This window comes from Pollachius pollachius, assembly GCF_949987615.1.
Source record: "Pollachius pollachius genome assembly, chromosome: 2".
In the NCBI taxonomy this organism is placed as follows: domain Eukaryota; kingdom Metazoa; phylum Chordata; class Actinopteri; order Gadiformes; family Gadidae; genus Pollachius; species Pollachius pollachius.
The window spans coordinates 8,628,562-8,647,460 of NC_136935.1; the positions used below are offsets into that span (position 1 = coordinate 8,628,562).

Below are 18,899 nucleotides of genomic sequence, written 5' to 3' on the forward strand. Positions count from 1 at the left end.
AGATGCGTTCTCCTCTAAGATCTGGTGGAGGAAGGGGAGGGGTCGGGCCCATGGTGGGGGAGGTGGTGGTGATGGTGGTGGTGATGGTGGTGGTGGTGGAGATGCTGGAGGTAGTGGAGCCTGGAGATGGTGGAGGTAGTGGAGGTGGTGTTGGTGGTGTTGGAGGTGGTGGAGGTGCCGGAGGTGGGGGAATCAGGCCTTTCCCTCCACATCACCGAGAGCTTTAACACCCCTCCCTGTCCCGCTAACTGAATACTTTGTTTCTCTCGGGATGGGAAGAATAATTTAGAGGCTAAAACAAGGTAGATAGATAGATAGATAAGATATAACATAATGCTAATACCATGCCAGCTGAAAAGCTAACACAACTCTAGTATAATGCCAGCTCATATCTAGAACGAGGCTAACATAACCGTCATTTAACTGCATCACAAAGCTGACTCAAAGCTGAGATACAAAGAGCAAAGGATACACAAGGCAAACGCCATGAGAAACTTCAGCAAGTCCAGCGGCCATTTTAGAGTGTCAGAAATAATGTCCATCCCCCCTTTCTCCCCCTACCCCCGACCCCCCAACAGTACATCAATATTTACTAAACCCCGGGCCACCCCCGTAGTGATGAAACATTACCTCCCTCTCGCCCAATCAGAACACATGTATCAGAACCCCCTTTCGCCCAATCAGAACACACGTATCAGAACCCCCCTGTCGCCCAATCAGAACACACGTATCAGAACCCCCCCCGTCGCCCAATCCGAACACACGTATCAGAACACCCTCCCGCCCAGTCAGAACACACGTATCAGAACACCCTCCCGCCCAGTCAGAACACACGTATCAGAACACCCTCCCGCCCAGTCAGAACACACGTATCAGAACACCCTCCCGCCCAGTCAGAACACACGTATCAGAACACCACCCTCTCGCCCAATCAGAACAGTCCTTCCTGCGAGGGCGAGAGACTCCATTCGCCTCGCATCCTTAATCTTCAGCTATCTCACTTCCTGTCCTCCTGCTCCTCCACTCGCTGCTCCTCTCCTCCTGCTCCTCCACTAGCTGCATCTCTCCTCCTGCACCTCCACTAGCTGCTCCTCTCCTCCTTCTCCTCTCCTCCTGCTCCTCCACTAGCTGCTCTGGCTCCTCCTCCTCCAGCTGCTCCTCTCCTCCTTCTCCTCCACTAGCTGCTCCTGTCCTCCTTCTCCTTTCCTCCTGCTCCTCCACTAGCTGCTCCTCTCCTCCTGCTCCTCCACTAGCTGCTCCTCTCCTCCTTCTCCTCCACTAGCTACTCTGGCTCCTCCTCCTCCACTAGCTGCTCTGGCTCCTCCTCCTCCACTAGCTGCTCCTCTCCTCCTTCTCCCCTCCTCCTGCTCCTCCACTAGCTGCTCTGGCTCCTCCTCCTCCAGCTGCTCCTCTCCTCCTGCTCCTCCACTAGCTGCTCCTCTCCTCCTGCTCCTCCACTAGCTGCTCCTCTCCTCCTGCTCCTCCACTAGCTGCTTCTGCTCCTTCTCTGATCTGAGGAGGTGGTGTCGGAGGCTAAGGTGTAGCGTCTTAGCGAGGGCTAGTCAGGACAGCAGCTGTCCTATGGGCTAGCTGTAGCGCGCGACCCCCTTCCTGGAAAGGCCGCCCCTATGGCTTGCTACTAGCCTCCTAACCAGCAGTGCTACATTAGCTTCAGTTAGCCATGGTGTCGAGCCCCAGTCGGTCTCAGGCCGATGGGGGCCGGGCTAGCCTCTAACGAGCTGTGATGTGATTGCAATAACGAGCAGCCGAGGTGGGGGGCGGCGGTGACCCCCCTGCAGTGTCGGGGTGCAGAGGTTAAGTAAACGGTGGTTGGAGGATACAGCCTCCCCCCCTCTCCTCCCCTTCCCCCCCCATCGGGGGAGAGGGGATTGGAGAGGGGGTTGTGGGTAGGCTGTTTCATGGCTCGTAAGAACGCGGAAACAACCCCCTGGACCAGCCTAGCCAGCCTAACCGGCTGAACTGGCTGAACCTGCTGAACCTGCTGAACCAGCCTAACTCGCCTAACTAGCTCAACTAGTGGAACCAGTGGAAACAGCTGGACGAGCTGAACTAACTGAACCAGCTGAACTAGCCTAACTAGCCCATGGAGATAACACATCTTCTTTATTGTTCAGTCTGAGCTGAATCAGGGTTCGTCAACCCTTGATGACCTGGAAGGAACCGAATGGGGAAAGAGGTCAAAGTTCAGAGGTCAAAGATCTTGAAGGTCTGAGCAGAGGGATGTGTTCATTTATCTGTTGTTTATACGCTAGGCTAGCTAGGCTAGCTATGCTTGCTATGCTAAGCAACGTTCCACCGCTGTTCTTTCGCTCATCTTTTTAAAATCCCTATTTTAGTGATCTCTCTCTCTGACTGTTGTGTGGCTGTGTGGCTGTGTGTCTGTGTGTCTGTCTGTCTGTCTGTCTGTCTGTCTGCGTGTGTATGTGTGTGTGTGTGTGTCTGTCTGTCCGTGTGTCTGTCTGTCTGTTGAGCAGCAACCATTCTGTCTTCTAAAAGACAAGTGGACAGACAGTGGTAGATAAATAGATAGATAGAGAGAGAGAGAGAGAGAGAGAGAGAGAGAGAGAGAGAGAGAGAGAGAGAATTAAAGTTATAGATAGATAGATAGATAGATAGATAGATAGATAGATAGATAGAGTGATAGATAGATAGATAGATAGATAGATAGATAGATAGATAGATAGATAGATAGATAGATAGATAGATAGATAGATAGATAAAGATAGATAGAGTGATAGAGTGATAGATGGAGGTAGAAAGGTTATTTGCTGAACAGAGAATCTGCTGACAGCTCATGAGCCGGCGTTCTGTGACATCTGGTCTCAAACGCTTTGGTTTGTTTTTGATGGCTGAGGATGTTCCTTTCCTAATATTTCCTACACACACACACACACACACACACACACACACACACACACACACACACACACAACACACGCACACACACACACAAACACCCACAAGTTTAAAACAAAACAGATGAATACAGATTCACATCATTAGCATCTGCAGTTAGACCATCACATGACCAGACAGTAATACACACACGCACACACACACACACACACACACACACACACACACACACACCACCACCACAACACGTCCTCTCATCTCCATGGCGATGCAGAGGTTGTGATGGTCTAGTAGATCCGCCTCATCATCAGAGTTACAGCATGACCGCGGACCGGGGAGCAGTCTGCTGCGGCCTTCATCACCCTGTCATCATCCTCATCATCATCCTCACTATCGTCTTTATCATCATCATTACCAGCATGACCATCATCGTCGTCTCATCATCACCATCACGGCATCATCAGCCTCATCACCATCATCATCATCATCATCATCACCTCATCATAATCCTCATCATCACCACCATCATCATCATGATCACTGATGACTCGACTGGTATGATGTAATTTTCCTAATAAAACATCTTTTGTAATCTGTTATATATATTACAATAATAATAAGACCATTGTAATTTTTCATATTGCCTTCAAATAAAGTTCTGTATTGTCCTCATAATTGAAAAGTTTAAGATACGATAAATTAAGAAATTATTGCGGACCTAATATGGAGCCGTGAGGTTCACCACGGTACGTCATCACATCATGAACCGAGGTGGGCGGGCGGGCGTGTGTATGTGTTGTAGAAATCTACAACACGTACACACAAGCACACACACGCGGGCTCACACACACACACACACACACACACACACGCACGCTCACCCCCCCCCCCCCCCCCACACACACACACACACAAAGCCAGCACGTCCAGCCAGCCGTTATTGAAAACCGACGCTAAATGAACCAATCAGATGAGCGACGGGCAGCGACGGGCAGTCCCGCACACACACAAGACCCACAAAGGACTCTGCTACCGCGAGCGCTTTGAAGCCGATTTTGCGTCTTTTGAAACTGTTCATTGAATATAAATTAATTTAACTGATGATCTAATAACGTCTAATGTTACACTTTGACGTACATTTCAAAATGTTGCCGTTTAATGGAGGAAAAGCATGAAAAAATCCTTCCTTTTATAATAATACACAATTACTTAATGATTCATTAAGTTATTTGTTATTCATATTAATCAATTAGTTCAATCCATTTTCATATTTATGGTTTAGTGCTGTTGTTTAATGTTATGACTTTAATTTAATCCTTCTCCCTATGAGCATTTATAATAAAGCAATGAGTGAATAACTTCATTAATCTCGATTTTGAGATTCATAGCTGTGTGTATATATTCAGCTTGCTTCAGTAATAATAATTGCACATAACTCGTATAAAATTATAAAAAAACGTACATTAACGCAAAGAACATAACTTCATTCTAAAAAATATGAATGGCCACACTAACTTCATTATGTAAAAATAAATGCTTTGCTGATTGTATGCTATTATTACTGGTATAACAATAACGTTATGATTAATAAAGTAAGGAAACACACAAAGAAGTTCAGTCCTCCGGCCTGCTGTATGGCGCCCCCTGGTGACACACACACACACACACACACACACACACCAAACCCCCCGGACATAACGGTGACAGGAGACACAGAGCGACTAGATGACTTCATCCCCATGGAAACATTGTTTGCGGTTGTACTAGGCAGCCCCCAGTAGAACCAGTAACGGAATGGTTGTACTGGGCAGGTCCCCAGTATAACCAGCATCCGACTGATGGACGAGGAGACAAAGCAGGAGTTTGTATTCTTTATTAAAGCAGCAGTATGTGTCCCCCCCTCTCCCCCTCCCATATCTCGGCATAACCCTTAAAGTAGAAAATATACACAAACCAGGCTGTACCTGAACGCACCGCTACTGCAGCTGGCTGCTGCGGTGCGTTCAGGTACAGCAGGAGATACCGCCCTCTACAGACACTCTGAGACATCGACCCCCCTTCAGCAGACGAGGGGGAGTGGCTCCCGGTCAGCAGATTAACCCCCTCCCTTTTGGGCGGAGAGAGGGGGCGGAGCTAAGAGTCAAGGGTGGTAGTGTCTGTACTGGCTCTGGGGCGGCGGGCTGCTGGTTCCAAACCCAAGAGGAGCCGTGCGGTAGCTGTGGGCGGGGGCCCCCTGGAGGAGGCCTGGGCGCAGGCCCCGTGGTGTGGGGCCGGCCGGGTAGGCGAGGCCCAGGCCCGAGTGCGGCCTGCGGGGTGTGTTAAAGGAAAACTCAGGGGGGGGTCCGAGGAGCTTGGATGGCGTGGAGGTCAGCGGGTCTGGGAGGAGGGGAGGGAGGGGGGAGGAGGAGAGGTGGGCGTGGCCGTGGCCGTCACCCGCCCCGCCCCCGTGGGGGAGGGGCCCCGAGAGGAGGGCGGGGCGGCTCCAGTCGTCCTTGAAGATCTGGACGGACAGCGTGGCAACCAATGGGAGGAGGCGGTTGGTCACATGGGCCAGAACCAGCTGCTCGTTAGCGTCACGGCGGATACGCACGTGGGCGGAGCCAGCCTGAGGGGGGGGAGAGGGGGTTAGGACAGGTTGTTGCTATGGAAAGACATGCAGCCACTGATCACTGATCGTGTTGTTCTGGGCAATGACATGCTGCCAGGCAGACTGGTCTCCATGAAGACGGTATCCCGGGATACGTACCAGCGAGCCGAAACCGACGGTCCAGAAGTGTTCGTTCCTCACCTCCAGCACGCCCTCCAGTGTGGACACCTGACACACAGCGGCCAATCAGCACCCAGAATCACAACAGTCCACCAATCACACTCTTATCATGAGCCTCACCTCCCGCAGCAGCTTGTCCAGTTGGCCAATCACGTGAGAGGGCGTGGTCTGGGGAGGAAGGAGGAGGTGGTTAGAGCAGGAGTTCAATAGCTCGTTGAATATCGCCTTTTGACCATCTAATGAGCTCAGAGCACCACCCTTCCCTCCCTTCACACCTTTCCTCTTAAACACCTCCACTTTCATCTGCCTTCATACACCATCTTCGTAAGTGCGGAAGGTGGTGCTGCATCCTGTAGGAGCTAACACTATCACCTTCCTCCACCTCTCCACCCCTCCACCCTCCTACCTGAAGCAGCACCTTGCCGCTGTAGAGGCTCATGGGGTACATGGTCCCAAAGGTCATCAGCGCTATGGCGACGGCGGAGGCAGTATCCACGGCAACAAAGTTACTGCAACACACAAACGCACACACAAAGGTTGATAAAAACAAAGAGGAAGGGGAGGAGTCTTACTGTATCTCTATGAGGAGGGAGGAGTCTTACTGTATCTCTATGAGGAGGGAGGAGTCTTACTGTAGCTCTATGAGGAGGGAGGAGTCTTACTGTATCTCTATGAGGAGGGAGGAGTCTCACTGTATCTCTATGAGGAGGGAGGAGTCTTACTGTATCTCTATGAGGAGGGAGGTGTCTTACTATATCTCTATGAGGGAGGAGTCTTACTGTATCTCTATGAGGGGTGAGGAGTCTTACTGTAGCTCTATGAGGAGGGAGGAGTCTTACTGTATCTCTATGAGGAGGGAGGAGTCTTACTGTATCTCTATGAGGAGGGAGGAGTCTTACTGTATCTCTATGAGGGGTGAGGAGTCTTACTGTAGCTCTATGAGGAGGGAGGAGTCTTACTGTATCTCTATAAGGAGGGAGGAGTCTTACTGTATCTCTATGAGGAGGTAGGTGAGGAGGAGGGCGCAGGCTCCAGCCAGGTTGATGAGGACAAATGGGTTCATACGAGGAAGCAGCACACTGCTGAGACCTGGGAGAACCCCACACACACTGGAGAGAGAGAGAGAGAGAGAGAGAGAGAGAGAGAGAGAGTCACACAGAGACAGAGACAGAGAGAAAAAAAGAAAAGAGAGAAAAAAAGAAAAAAGAGAAAGAAAAAGGAGAGAAAGAAAGAAAGAGATTGAGAGAGCGTTTGTGTTATAATCCAGACAGTGGGATTAAATAAAGATAAACAAATACAAAATACTTGTTGTGACTCTTCACCGACACACACAGATCTAGGCTACGATGTCCTGTTCACTTCTGCCCTGTGAGCAGAGAAACTGTGTGTGCGTGTGCGTGTGTGTGTGTGTGTGTGTCCCTGATGGGCACAATATAATGTAATATTCATCTGCGGTGCTGGAAGCAGAGGAAGACAAGCTGTGCTTTTAGATATGAACTAAAACATCAGATATACCTCCATACATTATGGCTGTTCTGAACTCCCTCCATACATTAGGACGGTTCTGAACTACCTCCATACATAAGGACGGTTCTGAAGCACCTCCATACATTAAGACTATTCTGAAGCAACTCCATAGATTAGGACGGTTCTGAACTACCTCCATACATAAGGACGGTTCTGAAGCACCTCCATACATTAGGACTGTTCTGAACCACCTGCATACATTAGCACTGTTCTGAACCACCTCCATACATTAGCAGTGTTCTGAACCACTCTATACATTAGGACTGTTCTGAACCACCTCCATACATTAGGACTGTTCTGAACTACCTTTATACCAGTTAGAACATTAGCATGATATTTATACTAGTTATAACATTAACATGATGTATATTTATACTAGTTATAACATTAATATGATGATATTTATACTAGTTATAACATTAACATGATGTATATTTATACTAGTTACAACATTAACATGATGATATTCATACTAGTTATAACATTAAAGGTCCCATGGCATGCTACTTTATGGATGCTTTAATATAGGTATTAGTGGGCCCCTAACACAGTATTTGAAGACGTTCCCGAAATTCAGCCGTGGTGCAGAATTACAGCCACTACGAGCCAGTCGCACATTGAGCTTTCCCCAAACGTGCCATTTCGGTGTCTGTAGCTTTAATGCAAATGAGGAGAAGAGAGGCGGGTCAAGGAGGAGGGTGGGGGTGTGGCCCTGAGCAGCTTGCGGCCACAGTACCATGCCCTCTGTTGACAGTGGATGTATCACAATGGCGAGGCGCACACAGCCTTTGGCCGTGTTCTGTAAATATTCTAGAACACTCCGGGTGCTCTGGCGGGAGTCCTGGAGCTCTATACCTAAATAATATCATATTATACATAGATATCTATATCATATAATATATATTATCACGGCCAAAAGCTGTGTGCGCCTGCAGACTATATCATGAATCTCAAACGACTGCGTCGGGTTCTCTGACGTCTCTGGTTCTTCCACTTCCACATCAATCTGAAGTAGACTGAACCCAACATGGAGGAGAAAGGGATTGTTGTCCGCGATTGTCTCCCGCCGGAGCCCCGCTGCCCGCTGACGAGGCACCACCGCCTCGGAAGCGGGCAGCGTACCTCGTGGCGGTAGTGCCTCGTGGTGGTGGGCAGCGGGCAGCGGCGGGAGACAATCGCGGGCAACAATCCCTTTCTCCTACATGTTCGCGGGTCATGTACTTCAGGGAGTCAAAGCCAAAGTTCCTTTTTCCCCCAATTTCTTCTCAACCATGGCTGAGATAACCCCCACTACGAGTCTCGTTGTGGAAATACCAGAGCCATCAGAGAACCCGACGTGTTATGCGCCATAACACCAACAGCAGAATGGTTATCCAAATAACAAAGAAGTGTACAACAGTCGTAGCTCATTGTCTCATTGGCGGGCCAAATTCTCTGGGCGGGCAAAGAAGAGAAGGGGAGGTAACATTTCCCCGTATGACAACATATGGGGAAAAATTCCAAATCGGCGCTGAGCTTTGTTTTTTCAGAGGCGGAGCAGGATACCAAGCGCTTGTTTTACACCTAACGCCATTTCTAGCTACTCGGGGACCATAGTCACGCTAGGGGAACTCATATTAATGTTAGAAAATATCCTAAAGTTAAATTTTCATGCCATGGGATCTTTAAAATGATGTATATTTATACTAGTTATAACATTATAATGATGTATATTTAATTTATATATCAATGTGTGGATATTCAGACTAGCAGCTTCTACAACAGTCAGGATGACTACATAATTCATGTTCTGAATCCTCAGCGCTCCAGAATATATTACATTCACTAAAGCTCCCCATGCTCAGCACTGTGTCCGTGTGCCGTGTCTGTGTGTGTGTCTGTGTGTGTCTGTGCTTGTGTCTGTGTGTGCGTCTTTATATGTGTGCGTCCATTGCTGCCTAAACTCTATTTACAATTATTTAACAACTAGAACTACAACTACAATTATACTACATCTATAACTATTGTAACTAAGGTATATACTCCTAGCTCTAGAGAAAGGTACAGACTCCTAGCTCTAGGGAAAGGTACAGACTCCTAGCTCTAGGGAAAGGTACAGACTCCTAGCTCTAGGGAAAGGTACAGACTCCTAGCTCTAGGGAAAAGCACAGACTCATAGCTATACAGAAGGTAGAGAGAACCTACCTTCGACTCAGGTCTGCTACATGCTCTTGTAGCCAACTGCTGCTGGCAGCTGAGAGAGAGAGGGAGACACAGACAGACAGACGATTAAAGGTTGAAATTTCAACATCTGACAACAAACCTAATAAAGTGCACCATTTTATTACTTATCAGTCCTCTAGCAAGAAAAATGGCTAATAAAGTTAAACATGTCTCTCTTTTAGTGATAAAATGGAGAATGTGTCTAAGACTGTTTAACAGGGCCAGTGGGTGTTTGCACAGTGAGCGTGCACGGTACGGGAGGAGGGTGAAGCCTGACTACATTGCCAGGCCCAAAGGCACTACGTCAGGTCACCTTCCTCCTAATACCCTGCACACACACACACACACACACACACACACACACACACACACACACACACACACACCCGAGGCGTGTGTGAGACAGATTCTGTCCATGCTAGAGTGACTCAGTCCAAACAAACATTCTAACAGAGTAACTTATTTATGATCCGTGTCTGCATGGGAGTTACACTGTGTGTGGTTGAGTTAAAGTGTGTGTGTCTGTGTGTGGCTAAATGTGTGTGTGTGTCCCTGTGGCTTCACTACATTACCACTGTCTGGAACATGTTACATAACACACTTTACTTTCACTTCACTAGGCTGTGTGAGTCAGAGAGAGTGTGTGTGTGTGTGTGTGTGTCTGTGTGTGTGTCTGTGTGCGTGTTGTCATCCTCCCTTTTGAAATGTCAGATGTTAAGTGATGTTGAGACTGGTCCAACACAAACACAAACACAAACTGCTGTAGTTGTGTGTCAGTTATTCTCTTCTGACCTATTTTATCAGAGAGAGAGAGAGAGAGAGAGAGAGATAGAGATAGAGATAGAGATAGAGATAGAGATAGAGATAGAGATAGAGATAGAGATAGAGAGAGAGAGAGAGAGAGAGAGAGTGTGTGTGCGGTCTGGTTAGCAGCAGACCAGTGGTGAGGTTAATCTGTCCTGGGGTCATCAGTGGCCTGACCTCACCTCCCTCGCTCTACTTGTCTCCAACAGTCCTTCAACCTCCTGCTCCTCCACCTCCTGCTCCTCCCTCCCCTGCTCCTCCACCTCCTGCTCCCCCTGCTCCTCCACCTCCTGCTCCCCCTGCTCCTTCTCCTCCTGCTCCTCCACCTCCTACTCCTGCTCCCCCTGCTTCTCCACCTCCTCCACCTCCTGCTCCACCTCCTCCACCTCCTGCTCCACCTCCTGCTCCCCCTGCTCCCCTTGATGCTCCTCCACCCTCTCAGTGTCCCTTACATTAGGTTGATATATGATGATAATATATTGTAGTATTGTACATATATATATATATATATAGTAGGATAGTATATTGGTGTGAAATACTCCTTCAGACCTCCAACCAATCAGAGCAGCCCAACGTTTGATGCATCAGCTGTCTGGAGGGGGGGGGGGGGGGGGGGGGGGGGGGGCATCTGTTCCTTAGCTCCTCCCTGTTCTCTTAACGAACACAAGCACGTTGGTGAATGCATGTGAGTGTGTGTTACCTTCTGAGACGTAGCTGAAGGGTTTGTTCCTGACCGAGAGCAGCGTGAAGAGGTTGAAGAACAGAGCCACACTGGTTCCTACCAGCAGACGACCGCTGGACACACAGAAACACAACTACAGCTCAGCCATGGCTCCTCATCACAATGAGAGAGAGAGAGAGAGAGAGAGAGAGAGAGAGAGAGAGAGAGAGAGAGAGAGAGAGAGAGAGAGAGAGAGAGAGAGAGAGAGAGAGAGAGAGAGAGAGAGAGAGACCCAGATGTTGGAATGTTCTGTTCTGACAACAGCTGTCAGCATTGGGATAAACACAAAGCTACTGTGTGTGTGTGTGTGTGTGTGTGTGTGTGTGTGTGTGTGTGTGTGTGTGTGTCTTACGTATGGACTTCAGGTTGATCCATGAAGCGCTCCACACTAGAGAGAAAGAAAACAGTTCACCATAAGAGACACATGTGACTGACTGACTCACTGACTGACTGAGTGAAGGACTGACTGACTGAGAGTGGCTAACTGACCTCTCCTTGAGGATGAACAGCGCCCCCAGCTGGATCAGGACGGTGGAGGAGAACACGGCCAGGACCTCCAGCCTCTGGAAGCTGACAGAGGGACGTTAGACCCCCTCACCCCTCACCCCTCACCCCCTCACCCCGTACCATCTCACTCATAGTGTGTATTAGTACACAGTAGTGTGTATATAAGTACAAAGTAGTGTGTATAGTGTAAGTATTAGTATACAGTAGTGTGTATTAGTACACAGTAGTGTGTATAGTGTGTGTATTAGTACACAGTAGTGTGTATAGTGTGTGTATTAGTACACAGTAGTGTGTATAGTGTGTATTAGTACACAGTAGTGTGTATTAGTACACAGTAGTATGTATAGTGTGTATTAGTACTAACCCAAAGGAGTAGAGCTGGCTGGATTTCTTCATGCCGACCCAGGAGCTGATGAGACTGGTCACCAAACTACAGAGAAACACACAAGGGTTAGCTAGTGTTGACCTTTGACCTGTCACCAGGCCAGTGGTGACCCGCACCAGGCTAGTGGTGACCTTTGACCTGTCACCAGGCTAGTGATGACCGGTCACCAGGCCAGTGGTGACCTTTGACCTGTCACCAGGCTAGTGATGACCGGTCACCAGGCCAGTGATGACCTGTCACCAGGCTAGTGGTGACCTTTGACCTGTCACCAGGCTAGTGATGACCGGTCACCAGGCTAGTGGTGACCTGTCACCAGGCTATCGGTGACCTTTGACCTGTCACCAGGCTAGTGATGACCGGTCACCAGGCCAGTGGTGACCTGTCAGCAGGCTAGTGGTGACCTTTGACCTGTCACCAGGCTAGTGGTGACCTTTGACCTGTCACCAGGCTAGTGGTGACCTTTGACCTGTCACCAGGCTAGTGATGACCAGTCACCAGGCCAGTGGTGACCTGTTACCAGGCTAGTGGTGACTTTTGACTTGTCACCAGGCTAGTGGTGACCTTTGACCTGTCACCAGGCTAGTGGTGACCTTTGACCTGTCACCAGGCTAGTGTTGACCTTTGACCTGTCACCAGGCTGTCAGTAGTGTCGAGGCGCAGGCGGGGGTGTTTACCTGAACAGGTCGAAGATGGTGAGGTAGGTGTAGGCGGTAAGGGCTAGAAAAGACAGAAGTGTGTTTAGTAACATCCCCCAACCTACAGCAGGCAGCAGTCTTACACATCAGGCTTTACATTCAGATCTGAGTAACTGATCCTGGTGGTAAGACAGAAACCTTCCTTAAGGTTTCCAATCACCACCACGACACCAGCGTGTGGCCTGTCCAACCAGCCTCGTTCAGCAGGACAGTTACTTCTCTGCACCAGAAGATCCTGATTCTCACATCGAAACCAAACAGAAAATAAGGCATAGCTCTGCTCCTCGCAGTTACTGGTTTAAAACCACTGGCTCTCTGCCCTCTCCCACAGAGCTTCTGCTGTAACACAGTAGGAATGCTGGACCAGAGGTTCTATAACCCAGTAGGACTGCTGGACCAGAGGTTATGCTGTAAAAAAAATAAAATAAATAAAGCAGTGTCTATAGGTGTATCATGCATAGTTTCTATAGGTGTATCATGTAGTTTCTATAGGGGATCATGTATAGTTTCTATAGGTGATCATCATGCATAGTTTCTATAGGTGCATCAGGAGGAATGAAGTGTTTGTTTTCAATCCCCTAACTGTAGGAACAACTCCAAAACATTCTAATCAATAACTTCTTAACACAAAAAAATCAATTACTGACACACACACACACACACACAGACACACACACACACACACACACATACACAATATCCCATAACAGACAGAGTCCTCAGTGGGCGAAATGAGATCCTCAGAATAAAAACTGTTTGTTTTCATCACAAGAGGAGAGAAGAGAGGAGTGGAGGAGAGGAGGAGTGGATGGGAGAGGAGGAGGACAGAAGGAGAGGAGAGGAGAAGGGGAGAGGAGAGGAGGAGAGGAGGAAGTAGAGGAGAGGAGGAGAGGACAGGGGAGAAAAGAGGTGGGGATAAAGAAAGAGGAGTAAAGAGGAGATGTGGGCAGACAGAAGTTGGGGAGGAGGTGAAAGGAGAGGAGCCACTGGAACGCAGGGGGGAGGAGGAGAAAGGAGAAGTAAGTGGAGCTAGAGGATAAATATTTAATGTCATCTGCAGCAGAAACATCTGACTGGCTCTTTCAACCTGCCACACACACACACACACACACACACACACACACACACACACACACACACACACACACACACACACACACACACACACACACACACACACACACACACAGGTATCAGGTGACTGCCGGTCAGGGTTTAATGCTGTAAACTAAATGATTCTATCGAACGGAGTGTCCCTCCCCCCACACCTTGGTGAAACCAAACCCTGACCCAGAGGGGGGGGGGGGGATGCTGACTACTACTGAAGTGACAACGCACACACACTCACCATACACACACACAGACACACAACACACACTCACCATACACACACACAAACAGTGGACACAGCGGACATAAATATGCAGACGATGTAAACAGTGTGTCCTCTGACTACCCGGGGTCCTTTTAGCAGGGCAGGAACCTGACCGGCACCTCCTGATCAAACAAACAAACTGTGTGTGTGTGTGTGTGTGTCTATGTGTTACAACCCCCCCCAATGGGTCGACTGCTCACCAGCTGTGTTCTGACACACAGGAACACTGAGAGCCTAGGGACACACACACACACACACACACACACACACACAAACACACAGGCTAAAAACAAGAAAACAAACATGCTGCTTTTCACCAACTATACTACGATATTATCATATCTAATTTTTTACACTGCATTGTTGCTTCTTTGATTCCTACAGGTCGACAATAACAGTCCATTGTTATGGATGCTATTTCAAATCTGATTTAATATTAGTTTTTTGCAAAAGCAATGAAATATTTATTTAGTCAATAGAGTCCTAACATATCTATATATATAGGTCCAGACATGTAGAGATAATATATATACGTACACACAACAAAAGGTGTGTGTGTGTGTGTGTGTGTGTGTGTGTGTGTGTGCGTCAGGGACCTGATGTCTGTAAAAAGCAGTAAACTGATCCAGTGAGGCTCTGCACAATTTGATACAGGACACACACACAGAAACAGACACAGAGCTGATGTTTCAGAACTAAAATGACCAAATCATAAACTATACTCTATGCTGTGACACAACACACAGACACACACACACACACACACACACACACACACACACTACATCCTGTCTGCTGTGGCCTAACCTACTGCAGGAGGGAGCTAGGATCTAGGAAGAGTGATCTAGGAGCTAGGAGGAGAGATGTAGGAGTTGGAAAGAGTAATCTAGGAGCTAGGAGGACTGATCTAGGAGCTAGGTGGACTGATCTAGGAGCTAGGAGGAGTGGTCTAGGGGCTAGGAGGAGGGAGACTGGGCAGAGTATAGACGTTGGTGTCGCCTTCCTTCTCCAATACCTTCCTCTTCCTGTCTTTTCCCACATCAGCCTTCCTCAGTGTGTGTGTGAGTCTGTGAGTGTGTGTGTCTGAGTGTCAGTGTGGGTAAGGTTACCGCGTCCCATGATATTCCGGAGGGATGGATCTCTCTCAGTGGACAAAACTCACCAACCACAAACATGATCAATCAGGGCAGGTATTAATTATCCTGTGTGTGTGTTTGTGTGTGTGTGTGTGTGTGTGTGTGTGTGTGTGTGTGTGTGTGTGTGTGTGTGTGTGTGTGTGTGTGTGTGTGTGTGTGTGTGTGTACCCATGCTGTTGGTGGAGCTGCACCACATCAGGAGACATCCGGTACAGAGCAGGTTGAGTGCTCCGAAGGCCAGGATCCTCCAGGACTGGGAGGGCGACACAGAGGACAGAGATACAGTACGGGCAGCAAGGTCTAACCCTTGATTGTGATTGGGCGATAGCCTCAAAGGGTGTGTATTCTTTTTTTTTATAATAATATAATAATAATCAGACACCTCTGGCTTTTAACATTACTGAATCAATGCGCTCCTCATCTAACATTCAACAACGGGCCAACACTACATCCAGCCTGTTTCCACGACAAGGCAGAGAGCATCCTGAGGAGGAGAGAAGGCCGTCGTGAAGCACTCCTCCGGTGGTCCTCCCAGCGGAGGAAGGAGCTTCACCCTCTGACAGCACACACAGCCCCGGAATACACCCTGGTACACTCCTCTGTATCATGCACCACATGCAACATCATCACACACATAAAGATAACCTCTTTAAGGGGGGGGGGAGGGGTTGTTGGTTCAGCGCCTACGGTTCTGTTTTGACAACACACACATGCAGTCACTAACACACGCACAAGCCTGTCCCTGCCCTGGGCTCATGCACACGCAGTATGCTGCTGCCCTCTACTGGGTGTGACTCAGTATGACATCATGTGGTTCTTCATGCTAGTTTACTGCGGGCTAACAAAGGCTGGCTGCTTAGCTAACGGAGGCTAAGGGTTGGAAAAAGATAAGACTGTGTGGGTGGTCTGGTGTAGGTTGTGTGGGAGGTGTAGGTGGTATGGGTGGTGTAGATGGTATAGGTGGTGTATCTGGTGTATGCCCTCCTACCCGTCGGTCGGAGGTGACCAGGCGGAGCTCCTGGGACAGCCTCCCCAGCACGGAGCGGTGCGTCCGCCGGAAGGGGTGGATGGTTCCCTGGGGAGGGGCAATCACAGACAGGGACCAATTAGGGACACGGCGACCAATCAGACACGTGACCATAAGACACGGGGACCAATCAGAGACAGGGACCAATCAGAGGCAGGGAGCAATTAGAGACACGGTGACCAATCAGACACGTGACCATAAGACACGGGGACCAATCAGAGACAGGGACCAATCAGAGACAGGGACCAATCAGACACGCTGACCAATTAGACAAGTGACCAATCAAACATGGGGACCAATCAGACACCCATCCCACTGCCTCAGCCCCACAGCTGAAGTGGAGGATGTGTTGACAGGAGCAGCAGTTTGAAGACATCATCCAACACCGCCACCCGGTGGTGATGGAGAGAATAAACATACTAATATAACGTCACTATGAAGAACACTACAGTCTTATACTGTGAGCCGCCCAGTAAAACCAGTCTGCTGCTGGTTCTACTGGGAGCCGCCCAGTACAACCAGTCTGCTACTGGTTGTACTGGGAGCTGCCCAGTTCAACCACTGTCTGCTACTGGTTCTTCTTGGAATTGCCCAGTTCAAACACAGTCTGCTACTGGTTCTACTGGAAGATGCCCAGTACAGCCACTGTCTGCAACTGGTTCTACAGGGAGCCATTTGACACAGCAGCTGAACTGCAGGTGCGTTCAACACAACGACACATTAACAACACACACGTCACATCAACACATTAACACATTGACACAACAACACATTAACAACACACACGTCACATTAACACATCAACAAATTAACAACACAAACAGTCACATTAACACATCAAAACATTATTAACACGTTAAAAACATGAACACATCAACAACAACACACCGTCACATTAACACATCAACACATTGACAACACACATCGCCACATCAACACATGAACAACACACCGTCACATGAACACATCAACAACACACACCGTCACATTAACACATCAACAACACACACTGTCACATCAACACAATTTAACACATCAACAACACACACTGTCACATCAACACATCAATCCATTAACACATCAACAACACACACTGTCACATGAACACATCAACAACACACACCATCACACTAACACATGAACACATCAACAACACACACCATCACACTAACACATCAACACATGAACACATCAACAACACACACTGTCACATGAACACATCATCAACACATGAACACATCAACAACACACACTGTCACATCAACAACACACACTGTCACATCAACACATCAACCCATTAACACTTCAACAACACACACTGTCACATCAACACATCCACACATGAAAAACACCACCATCACCCCTGTCAGTGCTTCAGTAGGCGGAGTCTTACCAGGACGTACGTGTCGTTCTCCTGCTTCTTCCGGTGCATCAGGAAATCTGTTGGAGGAGAAACGAATGAGGACCAGTTTGAACCCCCGTACCCCTGGACTGGGACCCCCCCGGACTGGGACCCCCCGGACTGGGACCCCCCGGACTGGCACCCCCTGGACTGGGACCCCCTGGACCGGGACCCCCCTAAACACCTACTACAACGCACCACATAAACGCACACACTACACCACACACACTAAACACACACACCCTACACCACACACACACACACACACACACACACACACACACAGTAAACACACACTACACCACAGGACCTCCTGTGTCGTCTGTTTCTCGACATGTTAAGGAGGATGGATACACGGGATAACTCCGCCGACAACAACCACAACACGCCGTCATTGGTTGTTGTTGTTGATGATGTTGTTGTCGGCGGTTGGTTGTTGTTGTTGATGATGTTGATGATGTTGTCCCCCCCCCCCCCCCCGCCGCCGTTAGCCGTTAGCCGTTAGCACAACAAACCTCCAGTGTCTCCGCTGTGGAGGACGTCCACCGACACCGCGTCCGGCGGCGGCTCCGGTGGAAACGCCTTCCGCTCGGTCACCCCCGACGGGACCACGTCCGGCTTTGAGCCGTACTTCCTGGGGTAGTAGTCTCCGACGCCGTGGTACGGAGCTCCGGCTGAGGACGTGGACGTTCGGCCCTCCATCTTCAGGCTGCAGGCGGAAGTCCTCCGACGGGATGTGATTGGCTCGACGCTCGGCTCTTCCTCGGTTGCTCCTGATATTCCTCAGACGGCCCGCGGGCGCCCCCAGCCGGATGGAGAAGGAACTGACCCGCACACACGCGTTAACTCCGTTTAAAGCGGATTTCATGAACAGTTCTCCACAGAACAGAATCAAACACCGTTTCATTGAAGAGAGTTTAATACCGTATGATATCAGAATAGCAGGCTAGTCCACACAATGCAACAACAGTAGGTACAGAACAGAACATAACAGTGTCAACAGTGACATAATCACAACGAATACTAGGTTTACGATCACACACACACACTATATATATATATATATATATATATATATATATATATATATATATATATATATATATATATATATATATATATATATATATATATATATATATATATATATATATATATATATATATATATATATATAGGCGGGGGCTGGTCTCCATCTGAGGGATGTGATTGGTCCAGGGGGGGGTTGTGTCGGGGGATGTGATTGGTCGAGGGGGGGGATGTGTCGGCCGGTGACGAGACGCGACCCCCTGCTGCGCTTGTATCTCCAGCCGCGTCGACGGTGTCCTCCGTCGGTCCCTCCCGCCACCGTGACACGCGCCGAGGAGACGCCCCCCGCGACATGGCAGCCCCGTAGGACCCTCGAACGCGGTAAGACCCCCGGAACACGGTAGGACCCCCGGTACACGGTAGGACTCCTGGTAGGACCACCGGT

General features: G+C 48.9%; 1 protein-coding gene across 1 annotated transcript; it reads right to left on the minus strand.

Moving 5' to 3' along the window:
• Positions 1–4,734: 4,734 nt before the first annotated feature.
• Positions 4,735–18,132, minus strand: slc30a6 (solute carrier family 30 member 6). The gene is made up of 15 exons (XM_079730563.1): positions 17,941–18,132; positions 17,417–17,463; positions 15,985–16,071; positions 15,165–15,249; positions 12,465–12,507; positions 11,770–11,835; positions 11,388–11,468; positions 11,251–11,286; positions 10,878–10,972; positions 9,356–9,404; positions 6,634–6,753; positions 6,051–6,153; positions 5,765–5,812; positions 5,624–5,692; positions 4,735–5,482 (listed from the first exon to the last, which is right to left on the minus strand). Exons 1-15 carry the CDS (start codon positions 18,125–18,127, stop codon positions 5,018–5,020), a joined length of 1,581 nt encoding a protein of 526 aa, XP_079586689.1. The 5' UTR covers positions 18,128–18,132; the 3' UTR covers positions 4,735–5,017.
• Between the last annotated feature and the right edge of the window lie 767 nt (positions 18,133–18,899).

Coding starts and splice junctions, on each gene's coding strand:
- slc30a6 (XM_079730563.1), bottom strand. CDS start 18,127: ATGGAGGGCCGAACGTCCACGTCCTCAGCCGGAGCTCCGTACCACGGC. Junction 12,508..15,164: donor CAGCTCCACCAACAGCATGG/GTACACACACAC, acceptor TGTCTTTTCTAG/CCCTTACCGCCTACACCTAC. Junction 6,154..6,633: donor TACCTCCTCATAGAGATACA/GTAAGACTCCTC, acceptor TGTGTGTTGCAG/TAACTTTGTTGCCGTGGATA.